We start from the raw sequence: 22,630 nt of genomic DNA, 5'->3' as shown, positions 1-22,630 counted from the left end.
TATTCCATATTTTGCTTGCGTGCTTATTCACTACAAATTCAGCTCTATAAACCTGATAGTTTGTACCTTCTTCAATATTCTTCAGAATCACTTTTCTTTGTTGCTGAATTATATGGCATAACCAGTGTGATGCTTTTGGCTGCATTTGTATAATTGTTTTGTAAACATTTGCTGAGTAATCTGGCATGTCCTTTTGTACCAAATAAAAAGTTTTTTTTCCCTAGTAAACATGGTCATTTTTCTTATCAATGGCCTTGTTACATGACTAGCTTAGTAGAACTGAATACTTGACTCATACAAAGAAAAAAGAATGATCAGTAAGATTTCAAACTGCATGATGAGATATCTAGGATTATAAAGTTGCTGCTTTGTAGCTCCTTTGTTTTCTGCACATAAATGTTTTTGATAAATCCAGAATGTGCTAAAGTTTTTGCGGGAGAGTAAGAGACAGTGACAGAGATTTCTTTTCAAGGCTAATAGTATTTGTACCATACTCAAGTGTATTATTTTATTAAAGCACATATAATTTTATAGAATAACATCAAATAATTGTAGGGCTATATTTTCAGTAAGAGCAGCCAATGTTATAATACACAAGACATTGTACATCAGCAATCCTGCAGATGATCATATACAAAGTATATTTCTAAATACAATTTGCAACACTAGAAAAGCAGCTGGCAGCCCCTCCTACTATTTTTAAGATAGTAGGGAACGTAGTGGACCATGACCCTATGGTGCTGTTTCAGAACGCCATATTCCTAAATAAAAACTTGATCTGTGACGGACATCCCTTCTTGGGGTATCATCCCGATCTTCTTCCTCTGAGCTGTCTTCTTCCCGTGAGCCATCTGTCGCAGAGCCCCCCGCTGTTTTACTTGACAGCCTGACATGTTGGTCCCGTTCGCATGAAGCTTTTTCACCCCTGCATTGGTGTCTGTTGGTTAGTTTTAAGGTTCTGTTGAATGGTGCCTCTGCCATACATTCAGCAGCAGCTTTAGCACATGAACATAAGAATCGATCACATGTAGTCCCACCAAAACCTAGGAAAGAAAAACATAACAACATTTGGGAATCTGAATCAGATATCCTCACAATTTATATAAACCTGTTATGATCTCACTACTGTAAATGTGTGCTATGGACCATGATGGAAAAGCAAATCCATCATAGTCAAATCATTGAGATGTTGCAGCTGTTTTCTTCTCTGAATTGAATATAGACATAGAGATGAACTGACTGGCTGCAACTCTTCAAGAAAGTAAATAAATGAATGAATCCTTGAGGATGCATGCACACTGTACTCTTATTGCAGTAAAAAATAAAATAAAAAACTTCACTGCATAGATGCAAATATATTTTCCACTGTATATTTACAATATGGATCTACTATGAATAATCATGACTCATTTAATCAACAAATGATTCTTCAAAAACAAAACAACTAAAATCTTGTGAGGTCAACAGTGATACTCTCAAGGTGACAATACACACATAAAAAATGCTTCTTGCACGGTATGGACAAGCCCCTTGAATGAGCAATGTCTGTGCAGCATCCCCACAGACCCATGCTATATATGTACATGTTCCCAGGGAAATACTTGACTTGCTGCCCTTTTGGGCCATATTTTAAGGCTAACCAATTTTCATCAAAGGTGTAAATCAAACCCTGTATCATGTATCTGTGAAGTAAACACCTTAACCATTATGCCATCCCCAACCCTAAACAACTTAACTATTGTATGAACTCCCAAACCCTTTTGTATAGATATAGATATGTGTATTTAAAATAATCAACACACCCAAATGCTGACATTGCTAATGTTGACAAGAAAATAAATCTGAAAAAAATTTTGACAAGTAAATGTACATGCTCCAAGACATAACATCAGAGCATGCAACTAAAAAAAATGTGTTTTTTTTTGGCGGGGGGAGCAAGCATCCCTGCACCCGCCCCCACACGAATTGATAATTATATATTCCAAATCCAAGATCTTACAAAATAGGGAAAAAGAGTAATTAACTATCTTGCACAATTGTTAATCAGCTGTTTTGTCAACCAAAGTGTGAAAGCAAAACAGCTGTTGATAATAATGACCGTCAACTACATAAATATATTCCACACATTAACAAAATGTGTAATGTTGAATCCAAAGGATACAGAATACACTGATGCATAATTCACCAACTAATTTGTGACGCTCTTGCACGTCACCACAAAAACCTACCAACAAAAATAATATATTACTAACATTCCTGTTGCTGTTTGGTCACTACTGAAAATGTGCATCCTAACATCAGCTTATGCCAGCAATCACAGGACTGATACATTGGTTTCCTTAGGTGGTACTACTTTTAATATTTCAGTAGTTGTTAATGTGTAGTGAGATGTTTTAAATAGTGGCGGCTGGTGACTTCAAATCAAAGGGGGGCTGCAGGAGATAGCTGAATGGGTGGGGTCAATGGGAAAGGGTGCAGCAAACTAGAAAGGGGAGGAGCTATGCTCAAAACCACAAAAACTTTAACTTCAATTAAATACGCTGCCCTGGGTGCCAAACTGTCATTATGAGAGTCCAATCAAGACAAAATGAAGTGTAGAAGAAAAAAAATATTTCAGTGCATTGGCTGCATGACAGCTTACTTAATATCTAGATGGAAACAAAAAGGTTGTGAGATATGAAAAAATAAATTACTTTTTAAATACATTACTGGAATGCCAGTCAAAATCAAGTATAAGAAAAACAAGCAGCACTCAACTCAAACCACTTCTCCTTGGGTCGCAAACTGGCTCAAAGACAGAACCCACAGAGTGAGAGTTGCTGGAGCCATGTCAGACTTGAAACCGGTCACAAGTGGCATCCCACAGGGTTCTGTCCTGGGACCACTCTTGTTCGGTATATACTTTTCCGAGGTACAGGCAAACATGGGAGGACTATGGCTTACCAAGTTCGCAGATGACTGCAAACTGGGTGCCATAATCAACTCTCCAGCTGACACAAACATCCTTCAAAAAGGTCTCACTGAGACATATAACTGGTGCCAGCGCCATGGTTTAAAGCTAAATGCCAAAAAATGTATAGTCATACCCTTTGGCAAAAACAATGTGCCCACAAATTACCACATAGGCGGAAACCCATTAAGTACAGAGAAAGTTATTAGGGACCTGGGGACCCAAGTTGATAGCAATCTCTCCTTTGAAAACCACATTGCCAAAGTGGTTAGAAAGACCTTCTACATAGCTCACCTCATCATGAAGGGTTTCACATCTAGATCAAGAGAGGTAATTGTGTCCCTTTATTCATCCATCATCAGGCCCATCATAGAATACAATGCCCCTTTTGGGATGTACCTTACCCAACACCTGCAGCAATTAGAAAGACCCCAAAAGTATCTCACCAAGAGGATCAAGGGTCTCAAACAGATGCCATATGCTGCTTAGTTAAAAAAACTCCAGCTCTACTCAGTTGCATACCGCCTACTTCGAGGTGATCTATGACTGACATACAAAGCTATGTCAAATTCAGAATTAATGGACATGCTCCACCTCAGTAAATCTAAATCCCTTAGAGTCACATGCTCGAGGGACTTGAACTTCAGCACAGAAATAAACAGAACTTGCTGGAGGGACAGGTTCATAACCCAGAGGCTCCCTTCGCTCTGGAATAGAATTCCAGTTCATGTGAGGCAGAGCACCTCACTGAATCTCTTCAAGAAGAATCTCGATAAGTGGATGGGGGATCGTAGGTTTGTCCCAGGGATTACTCCCGTGTCACTATTAGACAGAGGCACAGTAAACTAATCCTTAAAAAGGGCACAGTATACTCAAATCAAGGGGTGGCGTAAGCCATACAGAATGGGGCTAGGCTTATAATTGCCCCAGGGCAGATAGCCTAGTATGAACCTATGAAAACAGTCAGAGCAACATACCATTATGCCAAATCATCTGTTTTGCGAAATAAAGGAAGACTGAAACTTAAATGGCTACCATTTAGTGAATTCAGTTCTCACCATAGCTGTCAACTTCTTAGCACAAAACACCTGAACAAAGCCAATAATGGGGGAATACAGCCTCCAAACATATTCAGTGAATTCAGTTCTCACCATAGCTCTCAACCTTTTAGCAAAAAACACCTGGACAAAGCCAGTAATGGGGGAATACAGCACCCAAACATATTCAGTGAATTCAGTTCTTACCATAGCTCTCAACCTTAGCACAAAAAACCTGGATGAAGCCAATAATGGGGGAATACAGTCCCAAAAAGTGGGACAAATTTCAAATATCCATCTTATAAACTTAGAAAATTGCTAGAATAAAAGGTTTTGACTTACCATGTACTTTCTGAAGAATATGAAGTCTGAAACTCAAATGCTTGTCATTTTTATTTATTTAACATTTGTTAACCAGGAAAGTCTGACTTGGAACAAATGCCAATTTTCAGCAGAGGCCCAGGGAGAAACACTACAGACACATGTCTCTGTAAGATGGGAGGACACCAGAGGAAACTCACAAAAACACAGGGAGAACATGCAGACTCCACACAGAAGGCACCCTAGCCAAGAATCAAACCACAGAACCTAGAGCTGTTAGGCAACAATGCTACCACTGCACTACTGACTGTGTAAAGACACACAAATATAGAAACCATAGATTTTATGAGGAACAGAACAGAACAAATATGAGGCAAAAATCTGCAAATTTTTTACAAATGGAGGTGGGTAGGGAATTCAGGCTCTTGCCATCTGGGCCCAAGGTACAGGGTTCAAGCCTGTGGTATTCTCTACCCACCACCATATAGCAACTGGCTCATTACGCACACACACCAGGTTTGGCATTAACATGCATTTTCTGAAACTTAAATGTTTGTCATCGTTATTTAGTCATTTGCAAAAAAAACACATTTTCAGGACAAGAATGGCAAAATATATGAGACAAAAATGTGGATGTTCTGCAAAATTGAGAGGTAGGCCCTTCCATGTCTGTGTGGATTTGCATGGGGGGGGGTCCTCACGTTTCTTTCCACATCTAAAGATGGACCACCAGTATTTGAACTAATCAGCTTTCTAAAACCAAAGATGTGTGCGCACTGGGAATGTGAGTGAGTATGTAAAAGTTGTAATGGTCAGCCATCCCATTCAGCCCTGTTTCTCTTCTTTATCCCAACTGCTTGCCTGCCTCTACCACCATGTCTCTAAACAGGATAAACCTGGTCGTGAATAGTGAACCAGCACGTCATTTTACTTCATAGAAAGTTTCAGTTATACACTGAAAGGATGTCGCTATAGTTGTCATCTTTTCAAATGCCTTAAGTGAGATTTTTTTTTAAGAAACTTTTTGCAGGTCAGACATACCCAATGCAAAGGACAGAGCTTCACATTTTTGCCAACAAAAAGGCTTATTCCTGCAGCATTTGAGTTGCTTATGTCACTTCATAAGACATTTGGGTGTTTCAGATACAAAATAACTCAAAATAACTGTTTTATACAACTATTAATGAAAATTTTGGAAATATTTTTTCCTAAAATCTCAGGACATTTGACATTTTTAATTTTTCCCTGCAGGACACAAGTGCCCAAAGAGGGACAGGTGGTAGGTAACTCTAAGGCCCTATGTCGCAAATTCTGTTTCAAGATTTTTAAGTTAAACGCCATTGCATAGAGTGCTGAATTATGTCTGTTGTTGCGAAGCATCACTTTTAATCATGCTGTGCGCTTCCTAGTCAACATAGTTGCTGGCCCCATCTCTTTGTTCCATTTCCTGTGAGGCATTGTTTCACATCAGGGAGGCTGAAGGCTGACAGCTATTCCATATAAATGAACTTCACACTCATTTGCTATATGCTCTAGGATGCCAAATATGTATTCTATAACCATGTGTGCTGTTCTTTGTGCCTTGAACAAAAGTTTGTGTCTGCAAATGGATATTTGTGATACCCACACTTCGCAGACTCAATAAAGAAATGAAGGATTTTGTTTTAAGAGGGAAGTAGCACTTTTTCTTAAAACCAAAGTTAACCTGCTGAACTGTGATTATGTATATCGTATGAACACATTGAGTGCCAGTGCTACTTTCATTTCAATGCCCACAAGAGATACAAAAACTATTGTGTCTGTGTTTAACCCCAACTACAAACCCACCAGAGAAGACACACCCACATCTGGTCTTATCACAACTAATGAAGATGAGGAAAGATGTGGAAGGTTGTAAATAATAAAATCAATAAACATCTATGCTGAAAAAAAAGAAACCTAACCTAATGCCAGAGAGTACATTACTGCATTATTTCAAATTCAGCAAGAACTATAAGAAAGGAGCGACATGATTGGTGGAGGTGGCTGTCCCCCCCCCCCCCCACACACACACACCAAATTCCTTACTTATTTACCTTAAAGTCCGTAAAATGAAACAGGCAGCCCATTTCCTTAGTAAACTCCAAAGTCCATAAAACGAGAAGCCTGCGACGAGAGCACACACACACACACCAGCCCATTTCCTTAGTAAACTCCAATGTCCATAAAATGAGAAGCCCGGGACAAGAGCAAGTCCTTCCCGCAAGAGCAGAGCAAGATGGGTGCTACCCAGCCTGTGGACTTTGCAGTCTGATCCCCCTTCCAGTCTATGCAGTTGTAACTGCATAGACTTCTGGGATAGTGCTGCTGAATGCTCTCTTCCTAATCTGGACTGCTGGTGAGACAGTCTGGATTCTGTGCGCATGCTCCAGACTGGTTCACCAGCAGTCCGGATATCAGGAAATGCCGCGAGTGCACATGCGCGATGTTCCACAACTCGCGTTTGTTTTCTTTTCTTTTATTAGTTTTTTTTCTTTTCTTTTTTGTTTTACAGCTGGGGGGGGGGTGCAGTCTTGTAGTACAATAGCACAAGCCACCCCTGGTTTTAAACGCTCGTGCTTGTAACAGTTTTTTCTTATGGTGGACGTTTTTAACATTCGTGGTTTTGGTATTTTGTTTTTGTGATATAGACCCATATATATATATATATATATATATATATATGTATGGGTCTACCTGAAAACACCGACAACGAAATCACTAATACCACAAAACTGAAAGTTAAAAAACACAAAACTTCCCACGCCTGACAAACCACAATCCCAACAGTCAACAAACAAAACAAATCCCCTGTCCAAAAAGCACACACACAACACAAGCACACCAAAAACCCTACAAACCTACACTAAACCTTACAAACACAACTATCTATGCACTAACCTTAACCCAAACCCTAACCCTAAGGTCCATCACTATCGCACACTCACCTAACCCGCACCCTAACCCTAACTCACTTAACCTGCCCCTAACCCTAAAGTCTGCCACTATCGCACACTCACCTGACCCACGCCCTAACCCTAACTCACTTAATCTGCCCCTGACCCTAAAGTCCATCACTATCGCACACTTACCTTACCCGCACCCTAACCCTGCCGTCCGTCACTACCGCATACTTACACACTAGCGCTCGTTTGACATATCGGTGTTGTCAGCATCGGGATTTTCAACTGTCGGTTATCTCCGTTGTCAATCTTCCGGTGTCGGTGCTCTCGTCGTCGGCATTTCCAGCTTTCGGCATTATCAGGTAGACCTATATATATATATATATATATATATATATATATATATATATATATATATATGGATTTCCTTCACAAGCTTGAAGTTTCAAAACTTTGAACTGCAAATGGTTAAGACCATAATATCGAACTTTTGAAACTTTGAACAGAGATCACCGTACAGCATGGAAATGGGAAATTTACCATTTTCCTCACTGTAGTGCGATCTCTGAGTTGGTATATTTATTTAGCAGGGGGTGTTGGGGAAAAATGTAAAAAAAATGTTATTACATTTTCGAAGTTTCAAAACTTTGAACTTACGGTCTCGACCATTGCAGTTCAAAGTTTTAAAACTTTGAGCTTGTAAATTAGATTCATATATGTGTAGATATATATATATATATATATATATATATATATATATATATATATATATGTGTGTGTGTGTGTGTGTGTGTGTGTGTGTGTGTGTGTGTGTGTGTGTGTGTGTGTGTGTTGTGTGTGTATATATATATATATATATATATATATATATATATATATATATACATCGGTCCACTTTGTAAACTCAAAATACTGAAATCTTGAATTTCAGTATTTTGTGTGGAGAATATCAATCCCTCAGAAACATGAAACACCACAATTACGAGCACTCATAATACTGAATGTAACAAAACACAAATAAATACATAAACCTTCCCCCAAAACAACACATAAACACTACAAAATTAAAACCGACAACACCGCCATATGTTTCAGCAGGAGGGCAAGCCCCCCTGCACCCCCTACTCCCCCGCTACTTATATATACCAACTCCGAGATCACACTAACTTGAACAAAACAGAACAGAGCAGACAGTCATATTTAAACTCACTAATAACACACATAAACACACTACACAAGTACAAAAATCATCACTTTCAACACACACATACACTCTCACCCACCTACCCCAACCTACGTGTACAACCCCGCACAGCTAAACATTAATACATTTACATTAAAACCCTTAAAAATTGAACACCTAGCTGAATCTCCATACAGAAACGTACATTGCCTGCCATACCGCACAGCACTTAATGTGACACGACACACTTAATAACACAGTTTAGTAAATGCAACACAGACTCGGTAAACAAAGATTCGACATAGTGCAGTTTAAAAAAATTGCACTTTTGATATTCTCGACTCGAAATAATGAAATTCAAGATTTCAGTATTTCGGGTTTACAAAGTGGACCTATATATATGTGTGTATATATATATATATATATATATATATATATATATATATTTTTTAATATATATATATATATATATATATATATATATATATATATATATATATATATATATACAGACACACACACAAACTCGGAGAATAAATAAACTCAAAGATGAGGGTAAAACTGAAGAAAATACAGCACTCACCTTCTTGCTCTTCCGTAAATCTAGCCACTATGACAAAGTACTGGTGATAGAATTTTGAGTATATCTATAGAATCTTCTACATAGGTTGTCTGCTGATTCTCTGCTACTTTTTTAAAACCCCAAACATTGCCATAGGTAGTTGTCTCTAAATGCCCTATACACTTGAATAAGGTCTCCTCTTAAATATCTATATGAGACACTGTCCATGTTCAGATACTTTAGTCTTTCATAATAAATTAAAATTTCATATCCATGGATGCCCTCGGTATATTTCTGTTGTACTCTTTCCAATTTACTCATGCTTGTTTTCTTATAATATTTCCATATTATTAATCAATACTCAAGTTTGGGTCTAATATAACTAACAATTACTTCATCATTTCGTATTCCTAGATTTTATAAATCTTTTTATACAACCTGTAGTTGTGTAACTATCATTAACCAATTGGTTGATATGATTAGAAAAACTTAGAGCTGGATCTACTCATATACCCAGGTCCTTAAATGAGTCTGCAGTTTCAATCACTGTGTGCTGTTTTAAATATTCACCTTTCATTTTATGTCTCCCAAATCTCATATGCTTAAGTTTTTGATGTATTTTTCAGCATATTATTCTCCTGTGCCCAAATGGTCACTTTGGTGAAGTTCTTTTGCAGACATGCTTTATCTGTAGCACTCATAACAGGTTTATGCAATTTCAATTTAATTTATATGAAAAAGCTAGATCTGAAAGATACAATCTAAACAAGTATGGGCTGAGGACAGAGCCCTGTGGGACACCCTGACAGTAACCAATAATTTCACCTGTGCAGTTGCTGTATGGTACTTGCCACATCCTATCTGTAAGCCATGCAGCTATCCATCTTATCAAGAGTACATCAATGCCTAGTTGTTCTAATTTATTGATCAGTGTTTTCTGTATGACCATGTCAAATGCTGAGGTCAACGCTATATAAATTACATCACGGCACAATTTTTCATTCATTGCTGTTATTATATTGTTATACAACATCATGTTGCAGGTGGTAATAAATATATTTTCAATATATGCATGCTCATATATGGTTTCAAGCCCCAATCTTTCTAGTTATGACAATAACTTATCTAATATTACCATCTCCATTATTTTCCCACAACATTAAAGTAGACTTAAGGGTCTGTATGTCTCTGAGTTTGTAACCTAGTAAATAATAGATATAATGGTACTGTAAGTTCTTTCTGATGTGTTCTCAGCTCATTACTACTAATTCTGTTTCCTCCATGTGTTTTGTTTTGTTCCAGTTTGCATAGTTCTTTTTCAATAAAATCTAATTTGATTTCTGTATCTGAGGTTACCTGGAAGTGACTAGACAACTTATCTCCCCTTTTGTGGAGCCAAACTGTTTTGCATAACATTTTGTAAATATAGGTATAATCTGTGTCTCAGAATAAATTTTAGTATCTATACACAGTTTATCAATTTGTATATATTTACTCTTTCTATATCTTATCTATCTATAAAATGTTTTCCTAGCATGCTCAATATCTTTATATACATTTTCTTCAAATTTTTTCTTGATCTTGTCTCACACTTTGCTTAATTTCTTTGTCCAGTTTGCTGTTCGATCACTTTTCCATTTCTTATACTTTTTGTCTCTCACCTTAATCAAGTATCTTCTTCTTATGGAACTGCGTGTTAGGTGCCTATATCCTGATGTTAAACATTTTTTGATTTTTCTTTGCTTTCAAGCAATTTCTTTTTCAAAACTTTCCACATTTCTTATGCATTTTTTTCCATTGAATACATCACTCAAATTAGTTTTACATATTGACTGTTTTGCTTCCATATAATCTGTTTTTAATCTTTTGTGCATTGGTTCAGATTTCAGTTTGGCAGAATTATCTAGCAACAAATTAACCTTTATAATCCCATGATCACTGCACATCAATGGTGGCAAAAGATTACATGAAGTAACAGTAATTTATTTAGGAACACAAACAATGTCTAGTATGTTCCATCCCTGGTAGTTTTTTTTTACAATCCAAAGCAATTATTGTTCCTGAACATACTTTGTGAATAATTTTCTTACTGATGTTATTGAATCAATATTATTTCAGTCTGTTTCTGGTAAATTTAAGTCCCATCCACTATTATTTTTCCCTCTTGTGTTTCATGCAAGAAATGTCTGAATTCCTCTAGGTCATCAGCATTTGAGTTTGGTGGGCTATGCACACCAACAATTGTTATATGTTCCAGGGTTGTGTTTATTGTCACAGTTACACAATCTATAGTTTTGGTGCTATCACTGAACTTATAATAATCACAGGTCTCTTTACTAACTTTGATTCCTATCATAATACCTCCACCTGATTTTCTGTTGGAATATCTGTTACAGTAAAAATATTTATACTCTGACAGAACTCATTTCCAGTCACTGTTCTTTAACCATGTTTCAAAAGCCATAACAACATTAATCATGTGGGAATGTGCTAAATTTTCCAATAGAAAAAAATATATATTAATAGTCCTAGCATGAACAACCATCAGAGCTGCATCAAATGTTGCTATCTGTGAACTGTTACGTTTTCAGCCTTGCAAAAAATCCTGCCCTGTGTTTGTCAAATATTGCAAAATATGTGCTGCAAAAATTCTCCTCCCTGATCTTGACAAGTGCATGCTATCCTGTCTAAACAAATGTGTGCCCACACTTAGGCTCAAATGTTCTATACATCTCCATTTTTTAAAATGGGACATTTTTTCATGTAGGTATTGTGATATTCCCACTCTGGACCAGTAATCAAGGAGCCTGAATCCTCACCACTGGCACTGGAGAGGGATGTGCATTTGGAATGCAAATGGATACACTCAGTATTTCCAGATGCAGATCTCTTTGCATCAAGCACAATCTCTCTTAAGAGCGCACAGGGAACACAGTCATCCTGGTGTCTAGATTTATTTATATTTGTCTCCCTCCGGGGTTCATTAAAGCTCCCCACTAACACAGCTATACGGTTAAGTCCTCAGATGAGTGTCCAAGCCAAGTCCTCCAGCACCCACTCTGTGAAACCAGGGCTTTGTGTCCCCGCTCCAAGCAGATGACACACACATGCACACACACACACACACACACACACACACACACACACACACACACTTGGGAAAGGCTGGCACAGACTTACCCACTACCCCCTTTTGCCCAGACAATAAAGTAATTATCACTGCCACCAGACAATACAAAGCCAGTTATCTAAGGCTCTTGCAAGAGTACCCCATTATACTGAGTGAAATTAATTTTAATACAAATGGTAATGCTGAACAAACAGCCAGGCCTCAGGAGTGGCCACAGTGTCACCAGTAGATATAAGTACTCTCAGAAGTTAAAATACACTCTAAAGGACCAGTTACAATGAAAAGTTTAAATATATTTAATAATAAATAATAAAAGAACATGAAAATATGAAATATATATTTACAATAAACACCAGAGTTTCAATCACAGGAAATATTAAAAATAACACAGCTGGAAAGATTCACACAGTTACAGAAAAACAATACTTACCTATGCTCACTATATTTTCCTGACTGATCCAGAGAATTACTGTTTCTGCTTACTTAATAGAGCAAGGCAAGATGAAGTAGGTGAGGGATCCTTCTATGTCAGGTTCCAAGAAACAGACTGCCCAGAGACTTCTGTCTCACCTAATATTAAAACATTATTTCTGTACAGAATGACATCACATACATCTGGTCGTCTGACTTCTGGTTCCCATGCAACCCCTCATTGCTAGAAATTTCAGGATTTAGCACCTAAAAGTCATGATACACACACAAGAGCATTGCTCAGATCTGGTGCAGCTTTTGGAAGTCATAAAATAATTACAAACTTCTACTCCTCCTACAGAGACTAACAAACCATGCTTCTTATAGACATTGAGTCTCTGGCTTCATTCAAAACTGTGAGATATCATCTTTATGGCCTAGGCCCAGTAATTTAATTTCTTACTATTTTCCAAAGTTAGATGGAGATGAGCTTAATCTCTTTTCTTCCAGTATCCTCTATTCAGTTACAGCACAGTCAGGACCCACTGTTGGTACATTTTTAACATAAGCAACTTTACAAAACCATTTCAACACAAGCATCTGAAAAAAAATCAGTTTGATATTCAAATAACATATAATTCTTTACTAAATTCCAGCTGCCCCACTTCTCCTGGCATAGCTTGCAATACCTCACATGGTCACAAGTATTAACCCAAAACATCTTATCATTCACACTGACCTGAATCGCCTTTCTATATGTGATTTGTGAATAATATATCCTAACATCTGTACAAACTATGCCATCTGAGAAGACTGTAAGTTCCCTTGTCCGAAAGTCCTTGTGGATGAGATAATATACCAACCTGAATAAAAACAGATCCATACTTCCTTACATTAGGGCATTCTAAAATCTTTCTCACATTGCCTGTTTTTGTTGCTGGCAAGTGTAACACTATTTGATGTTCATTATTTTCTCTAAAAATGTGTAAGTATCAGTTCCTCTATTAATTGAATCCACAATTACAAAAATATCCTTTCTAACCAGATCTGAAAAATCTTCAGCTTCTAATTTAATAATATCTGTTCTATCAATTGTTACAAAGGAATGATCTTCATCACCATTAGTCTTATTGGGTCTATATTACCATGTCGAAATACATGTTTGCCAAACATGTCTTAATCGACACGGAAATATTGAACTGTTAAAATCACTAATGGCCGCTTCAGCAAATTTTTTCCCAGGGGAATAAATCACTCAGCCTTTATCGGGAATTTGCCATTTTTCCCACTGTAGTGTGATCTTGGAGTTGATATATTTAGTTAAGGGGGTGTGGGGGGCAAAGCCCCCCACTTTATAGGGTTTGAAAGTTTGTTTGTTTTTTCTTTTTGTGTATGGCCAAGTGATTTTGTTCCCTTGGGAAAAAATTTGCTGATGCGGCTGTTCAGGATTTTAACAGGTCGATATTTCTGTGTCAATTAAGACATGTTTGGCAAACCTGTCTTTCAACACGGTAATATAGACCTGTCTTATTAATCCCATTCTTTTCATTGCTTATTACCAGACCTTTCAACCATACCAAATTCCTTGCTATTTACCGGGTTTGAGGGCAAAATATTGGAGTGCCACAAATTCCCGAGTGGCCCCCTTAATTTCCAAATTTCCTGGTCTTTTTTTTTTATAATACCCCTTTACATTTTTGGCTGATGTCACCACCCATCGCCAGCCTATAGGGGCGTATGTGATGACTGCAGCTACTACCTGTTGTTGGACTCAGAAGTAAGTGGGAAAATGGTGGGCAGCATAATTTAAATTTTGGAGAGTGAGTCCTTCAGCAGGTAAGAGAAAAAACAACTCTTATTATTTGTTGTGGCCACTGGCCCTGTGTGTAACAGTGTAAGTTCAGTGTTGGCCAAGAACACTGTGGATTTATGGCTTTTAGTTTAGTGAGTCTATCTGCTGGCAGGCCAAGATACTGTGTGCAACCATGTGTGTAAGTTCGTTGAACTTCGTTCTTGTGCATTTTATCTTTAACTGGCTCTTTGCTGCATTTAAGTCTGATGGCATTCAGTTTATCATTCAACCATTTTAGTTGTGTGTAGAAGTTACGTTTATTCATTCATGTGCTTTACTGTTTTTAAGTCCGGCATTCATTGAGTTTTAATTTGAGTGTGTGTAATGTGTAAGTAAGTTAAATGTACTGTACTGTATGTAGCTCTTTGGTCTTTGCTGCAAGTCTGGCTTTCAGTTTATCATTCAGCTGTCTGGCATTCAGTTTATCATTCAACCATTGCACTGCAGTGTGTGTAAGTTGGTGCTTGTGCATTTCAACTTTATCTCATTCTAACTTTAACTGATTTTAATCAGAGCATGTGTAAGGTGGCTCACTGTTGATGTTTTGCAAGTAATTAGAGTGTGTGTTGCAGCCTGGAAGTCTCGTTCTTGTGCATTTTAACTTCAAGCCTGGGATTCAATTTATCAATGGCTTGTTCTTGTGCATTTTAACTTTTGCTGCATTTAAGTTCAATGGCTCGTTCTTGTGAGTTTAAGTCTGGTGTTTGTATGTTTTAACTGATTTTAATTAGAGCGTGTGTAAGTTGGCTTGCTGCAAGTCTCGTTCATCATTGTAACTTCAAGTCCAGCAGGCATTTTGCTTGCAAGTCTTGTTCTAACTGTAACTGATGTTTTGGAAGTAATTAAAGTGTGTGCTGCAAGTCTCATTCATGTGCATTTTAACTTCAAGTCTGGCATTCAGTTTATCAATGGCTCATTCTTGTACATTTTAACTTTTGCTGCATTTACGTTCAATGGCTCATTCTTGTGCATTTATCAATGGCTCGTTCTTGTGCATTTAAGTCTGGTGTGTGTGTCTTAGCTCTCAACCAATCAGGGACAAATCTGAACAGAATCAGGGTTGGAAAAATCCAATAATAATCAGGAACAATCAGGGACACTTTGAAAATATTAACACGATTTAGCTTGAAACATTGACAGAATAAGAGAATGTGAATTAATATACATTTTCTGAAGTAAAAGAAGTCTATAACTCTAATTAATATCATTATTGTTTAAAGTCAGTTCACGACCTTTTCTCCAACAGTCATCAGTTTTAAAAGGGATTAAGAGGGACAGACCTAAAACAGGAGTCAAAATCAGGTAGGTGTGTGTGTGTGTGTGTGTGTGTGTGTGTGTGTGTGTGTGTGTGTGTGTGTGTGTGTGTGTGTGTGTGTGTGTGTGTGTGTGTTGGCCCAGATAGGTACAGCTGGGCTGTGTTGTGTGTGTGTCTTGGCCCAGATAGGTACAGCTGGGCTGTGTGTACAATGCTCCAGATAGGTATACCCGGTGGTTAGGGTTACTCAGGCTCAAACCCTCTACCCCTTAGGTACAAAGGGTAAGAGCCTGAGTTCTCTACCCATACCACCACTTCAGATTGAAGGAGTTATAGCTCTCAACTCTACAAATTTTCACATAATGTCTGGAATGTTTCTTTCTTTTGGTCTGTGCTTCTTAAAATTTGGATGGTGCAGTGATAGTATTGTTGCCTTACAGCTAGAGGTTCTCTGGTTCGATTCTTAGCTGAAGTGCCTTCTGTGTGGAGTCTGCATGTTCTCCCTGTGTTTGTGTGGGTTTTTTCTGGGTGCTAAGGTTTCTTCCCACGACACAAAGACATGCATCTGGAGCATTTCTCCCCGGGCCCCTCTGCTGAAAATTTGCTTCATTCCAAGTCAGACTTTCCCAGTAAACAAATGTTAAATAAAATTTATAGTTTTCTGGCAAATCATTGAGAACTGAATTCACTTCATTAAATAATGACAGCCATTTAAGTTTCAGTCTTCCTATCTTTTGGGAAACATATGGTAACACAACATTTTATTCTAGCAGCTTTCTAAGATTATACAAGCAATGTTTGAAATGTGTCCCCAGTTTTGAGCCTTTGTCCCCCCCCCCATTACATTTCGGCTTTTTCCTGATTTCTTGTGCTGCACAATTCTTCAGGGAAAAAGAAGTTTAGTTCTGCGTATGCAAAGTCTACTTGCATTGTTAATAGCACAACAGGTAGTATACTTGCTCTTGCTGCAGAAGGCTGTGGGTTCTACTCCCTAATCACTAGATGGTTTTCTGATACGGTAGTGTGTTGTACTTTTAAAGGGGGTGGATACTGCAGTCCTGAGAATGTCCTCCTTTGGCGGAGAGACCTAGTAACTATGAACCTGTTATCAGTTTGCCATCCATTCCCTATTGAAATATTACTAGCTTATCATTTTTTAATGTAACATAGGCAATTTATTCTTCAAGGGCAACAGGAGCTTTACTTGTAGATGAAACAATGACATATAAAGTTGTCTGCTAGCAGCATCTTTATTAGTTACAGGTCTCTTTAATGTGGAATTATTTAGGTTACTTTTACTTCTGCAGAGATTGTGCATATTTACTGATACTGGTGGATTGTAGAAGTTTGAGTAGACTCTTATGATGGAAATGTTCTGAATTGGGCAGTTTTGTCATTATTAGTTCGTGCATTTTGTTTCATTGCTTACTGCAAAATTGTTCAAAACAATAAATTTAAAATTCACTCTAACAAGTTAGCTGTAGTATACAAAGAATATAATTTAATACAGTCAAGAAGCTGCATCAAAGAACACATGTATATTTCATGTGCAAGGGGCCTATGATTTGAAAACAGCCCAAAGGTAATCTTTATCCGCCACTGGCCAGATGCATTTTCTTTGGATGTGGGTTTCACTGCTATTTCAATGAATGTGTGAGTTTCAAGGGCAGAGAAATTTTAATTTAATGCTAAGTCTGTTTTTATTGTGAGACTGTATTGCTTTGTTTAGCAGATATCTATTAGTGTTTGTGCAATAAAATGTAAAATAAAATCCAAATAATCATTGTAGAAGTAAAGCAGTATGCACATTACAGTGTTTATGGTAAATGGGTTTAAATATAGTGCCTATAGTGCCTTTTTTAGGCAGGGTTCAAGTAACAAATTCACCACCATAACAGGAACAAGCAAGCAAAAACTTAAGGTAATGCTACTCAATGCTAGAAGCCTAAATTTCAAAATGCACTCACTCGAGGCACTCCTTAAAATGGAGAACATTGATATCTGTGCAGTGACTGAGACCTGGTTCAAGGCTCCAGAGAGCACCCCTGCACTACCAGGCTACAACTCATACCACACTTTTCGGCCATGTGACCTGGACCAAAACACCAAAGGTGGGGGGTGTCCATATTCATTAAGGATATCCACACCTCCAGGCTAGTTGCTCAGCATAATGCATCCGAGGTTATCCAAGTGCAACTAACTCTTGGCAAAACTGCAATCCAAATTGTAGCTTGCTACAGATCCCCCACCATGCCCCAGGATTCCCACTCCTCTTTTCTTGATGTACTGGAAAATATTAGGGTTCAACCAAACACTCTAATAATGGGCGACTTCAACTATCCCACCATTAACTGGGAAAACTACTCATGTACCAACTCCTTAGCGCAACGCTTTCTGGAATTCATAAACTCCAATGCCCTAGATCAACTTATCCACACCCCCACCAGGGGCAACAATATCCTAGACCTAGTCATTACCAACATGAGTGAACGGTGTTCCACACCTGAAGTTAACTCCTCGTTGGTCCGATCCGACCATAAGCTAATCACCCTTGATATACACATCCCACCCCCACCCCCATTAAGGAAACCACAGTAAAAAATTTCTCCAAAGCCAACTTCATGCTTCTTAAGACAGAAGTAGTGAACTTCATGACACCCATGCAGATGGACAATACAGTTACAACTGCTGAATCCTATACAAATGCACTCTATAAGCACTTACATGAGTGCATGGATCGTGCTATCCCAATCAGAACCAAGACGCTATCCTCCAAAAAAAGGAAGCCAATCTGGTGGTCCCCTGCCATAAACAAACTGTACAACAGAAGGAAGAAACTGTTGCAAAAGAGTGCAAAATCCCATGAGTGGAGGAGCTACCTGGTCAGCCTCAGTAAGAAGCTGAGATCCCTTATAAGATCCTCCAAAGCTAGCTACAAAAATAAAATTGCCACTAATTCCAAGGACAACTAAAAAGCATTCTATATCTATGTCAAGAATCTCAATGGCAACACCCAGATCTGCTCTGAGTTGCAGCACAAAGGCACGGAAATTACAGAACCAACTGATATTGCCAACATCCTGGCAGATAGGTTCAGTGCTAACTTTACCCACCCCCCCACCCCCTAAAGGGCCCATATCTATACAGGAAGAATGCAGAGTCCCTGTAATCACAACTACGCAGGTGAAAGCTGCACTCTCTAAAGTCAAAAACACAGCATCCATGGGACCGGACAACATCCCAGGCTGCATTTTACACGAACTTCAGAATGAACTGGCTCCTCACTTAAGCAACATGTTCAATAACAGCCTCACATCAGGCTTTGTGCCCACTGAATGGCACACAGCAACAGTTATCCCACTCCACAAAGGGGGAGCCACCACTGATCCCGGGAACTATAGACCTATTAGCCTGACGAGCCTCGTCTGCAAGGCCATGGAACGTATCATCATGAAACTCATAAACAAAGATATTGGTAACCTCCAAACTCTGGATCCCACCCAGTTCGGGTTTGTGAAAGGCAGATCATGCGTCCTGAACCTGATCGACTTCTTTGAGGCAGTCACTAAAGTCGTAGATGAGGGTAAGGTGGTTCACACAGCCTATCTTGACCTTGCCAAGGCTTTTGACACCATCCCCCATTCTGGAATTATAGCTAAACTCAATAAACTAGGCATAAATCCCTACATCACAAGATGGGTTGCCAACTGGCTCACTGACAGAACCCACACTGTAAAAGTTGAGACTCCAAATCTGACCTCAAACCAGTGACAAGTGGAGTACCACAGGGTTCCGTCCTGGGACCGCTCCTGTTTGGTATCTACTTCCCTAAAGTACAGGCTAACACAGAAGGCCTCTGGCTAGTGAAGTTCGCAGATGACTGCAAACTAGGAGCCATAGTCAAGTCCCCAAATGATGTGAACATCCTACAGAAGGGCCTCTCTGAGACAAATGCCTGGTGTCAGAGCCATGGCCTCAAGCTCAATAACAAAACGTGCAGTGTCATCCCCTTTGGTAAAAACTCTGTACCCATGAACTACCACATAGACAGCAATCTACTTAACACCGAATGCGTGATAAGAGACCTTGGGACCCAGGTTGACAGTAGTCTCTCCTTTGATAGTCACATCGCCACAGTAGTCAGGAAGTCCTTCTACATGGCACACCTCATTATAAAAGGGTTCTCATCCAGGAAAAAAGATGTCACCGTTCCCCTCTACTCGACACTCATTAGACCCATTATAGAGTACAACGCCCCTTTTAGAATGTACCTCACAAGACATCTGCAGCAGCTGAAAAGGCCACAGAAGTACTTCACAAAGAGGATTACTGGACTCAAAGAAATGCCCTACACTGACTGTCTCAAAAAACTCCAGCTTTACTCCATAGCATATTGCCTGCTCTGAGGTGATCTCTGCCTAACATATAAAGCTGTGTCAAACCTAGAGCTGTTGGACATGCTACACCTAAAGAAATCCCAATCCCTCCAAGATACATGGTCTAGGGACCTAAACCTTGTCACCACAATAAACAGCTCATGCTGGAGGGATAGATTCCTATCCCAGAGACTTCCTATACTCTGGAACAGGCTACCCATCTATGTCAAGCAAAGTTCTTCATTAGCACTCTTCAAGAAAAATCTTGATGAGTGGATGGGAAATAGGAAATACACCCAGGGGATCACTTCTGTGTCTCTGCTCGACAGTGGCACAGGAAAATAACTTTCTTGGGTGGCGTAAGCCAGGGAACCTTGTTGGCTAGGCTTACGTAGGCCCTTGGGCCGATAGCCTAGTACCTACCGATGAACCTATAATAGCCAAGTAGTGGGACATAGGAATGGCTGCAGGGGGTCTCTGGGGTCATATTTTGGTTGTCCGTTCTTCAGTTTGAGTTTGAAGGCTGGCATCCCACAATTCCATTTGGAGTGGGCAGGTTTACATAATGATATATGCACATTTTATGTTAATCAGCTTACAGATGTGTACTTATTTTTCATGGGCCTTTGTCCAGATTTTTGATGTTTCCAGGTTGAGAGGTATGCTTATTACATTTACAAGTATACAATTCTCATCCAGCTGGCTTTGTACATCCACAGCTTGAGCCATGCTGTCAACATCTTTCTCCTCTTTTTTCTTACAGTAATGTTCTTCAAATCTTTCTATGTTTGGTTTTGATTTCTTCCCTTTCACCTGCCCTTACCTCTTTTTTCTAACTTCTTTTTTTTTGAAAAAATATGCATTTTTCAGTAGACTAAGGTTTTCTGCTAGGAAAATTTTATTATTCCCTGTAACCTGTGTGTCACATAGCAAAGTGATGTCCTTTTAAGTACATATTCTCTTTGCTTTCCAGATATTTATCAGTTTCTTTTTCTTTTCTTATGTGTTGTGATCTTCTTCCTTCCTTTCTTTTTTTATTTCCTTCTATATACTCTGAATCCTCAGATTGTTGAATACTTGTATCCAGATTCTAGATTTGTCAGTGGCATTATCTTGTTTCATAGGAGTTGAGTGATCTTTACAGACCTTTCCTAAATGTGCTCTATTTTCTCTTTGCCTAGCATTATTTATCTCACCAGTCCAGTCATTAATATATGTAACTGCAGTTCTCCAAGCCATGCCAATTGCACAAGTGCAATCATCATCAGTAAGTCTACATTTACTATGAATAATGGTAAGCAAATCATCCAACTTATGACAAAGAGAAAACAGATCAGTGTTATCAGGTGTTACCTTTAAATATACATAGTGCATATTACATTGTAGAAGATATTTGTGCTTTAACAAATCATTAATGACAAATTCAGTTGCAAATGAATAAAAATTCTAAAAGAAAGAATAATCAAAAGCTGTTATCATCGAATTCAAAGAGAACTTAAATCAACTTCTATGTGAAAAATCACACAAAATATACAACTAAATATTAACTTAAGTACAGCAAAGTTGTTGCTCTGACCATACAAACTGTGAAAGTTACACAAAGGTGGAATTCCTTTGAATCTCATGCGAATGCACACAGTAACTTCTGCTCACTATCATTCACAGTTGCAGCTCTTTTTAAGAGTAAAGATCAATAAATCACAAACCAAGACAGAGTTGTTTAAATAAGCTCTGGATTGTACTCTCTGCAGTCTGTGCGAATTTATAGATGACCTGGCCCCTTGGGATGGCTAGAGTTTGCCTGTCTAAAACCTAGCCCTTTCTAACAACTACCAGTGAAAATTAAAGGAAAAACAACAAAATATAAATCAAAATAAATCTTCATATCTACAAGCTATCCCTTCCTTTCTGTAAATAGTGAAAAACAGTGGTAAAAATAAAATATAAACTCAAATAAAAATGTCTGTTACCAAACTACTGTACAGTGAATCCTAAAGCAATACAGGATTGTTTAGCTAAGCTCTGAATTCTATATACCCTTACTGCCAGTGAAGATTGTCATGGGCGAATAAAGTCACACACAAAAAAGAAGCTGTTCACTTATATTAAGAAATATTGTAATTACATTATTTTTCTGTATGTCTTCTTGCTGTCAGTATTTGCAACCAGGGAAGGGCAATCCTTGTCTCTATTCCCCAATTTTCTTTTGTTATTTTGAATTTTAACTTACTTACTCAAGCCCTGCTGTCATTCTTATGGTCTAATGAGGCACAGCACCTGGTACCCTACTTAGATGACCTGTGTTATACTTTGTAAGTAAATTTTGCTAGATGTAACATCATTAGTCTCATGCAGTAAGGTGTTATTTTTTCTGTTGTATTTTTCTTCTTTGTAAAATTCAGTATGTTGTAGTAATGTGTGAGAACAACCACACAACAATCTCTAAAATACATCAGAGAACATCTAAAATGAACCTCATGACTTCTTGGGGTTAGCGCAATTGATTTAATTTCTCCAGTAAAGTCAATTTGTTTTTCCAGCAGATCCTCTCAGCTATGTTAAAGGTATAAGAGGCAGAGATGAGGAGATTTGCTTTTTTTTTCATTATAAGAAGTACTATAACAGATCAGAT

The 22,630-nt window shown here is 38.3% G+C and overlaps 1 protein-coding gene across 7 annotated transcripts in view; it reads right to left on the bottom strand.

Moving 5' to 3' along the window:
- Positions 1-464: 464 nt before the first annotated feature.
- OC90 (otoconin 90) overlaps positions 465-22,630 on the bottom strand; it is a 1,698,850-nt gene continuing 1,676,684 nt past the window's right edge. For all 7 annotated transcript variants that reach the window (XM_044067044.1, XM_044067045.1, XM_044067046.1 and 4 more), the window contains one exon: positions 465-1,043. In XM_044067044.1, the coding sequence (XP_043922979.1) occupies positions 733-1,043 (311 nt within the window). In that variant the 3' untranslated portion in view covers positions 465-732. The remainder of the gene's footprint in view (positions 1,044-22,630) is intronic.

The sequence above is a fragment of the Protopterus annectens genome, chromosome 3.part1 (genome assembly GCF_019279795.1).
Source record: "Protopterus annectens isolate FY-2018-M chromosome 3.part1, PAN1.0, whole genome shotgun sequence".
Taxonomy (NCBI): domain Eukaryota; kingdom Metazoa; phylum Chordata; order Ceratodontiformes; family Protopteridae; genus Protopterus; species Protopterus annectens.
This window is presented reverse-complemented; position numbering and strand designations above follow the sequence as displayed.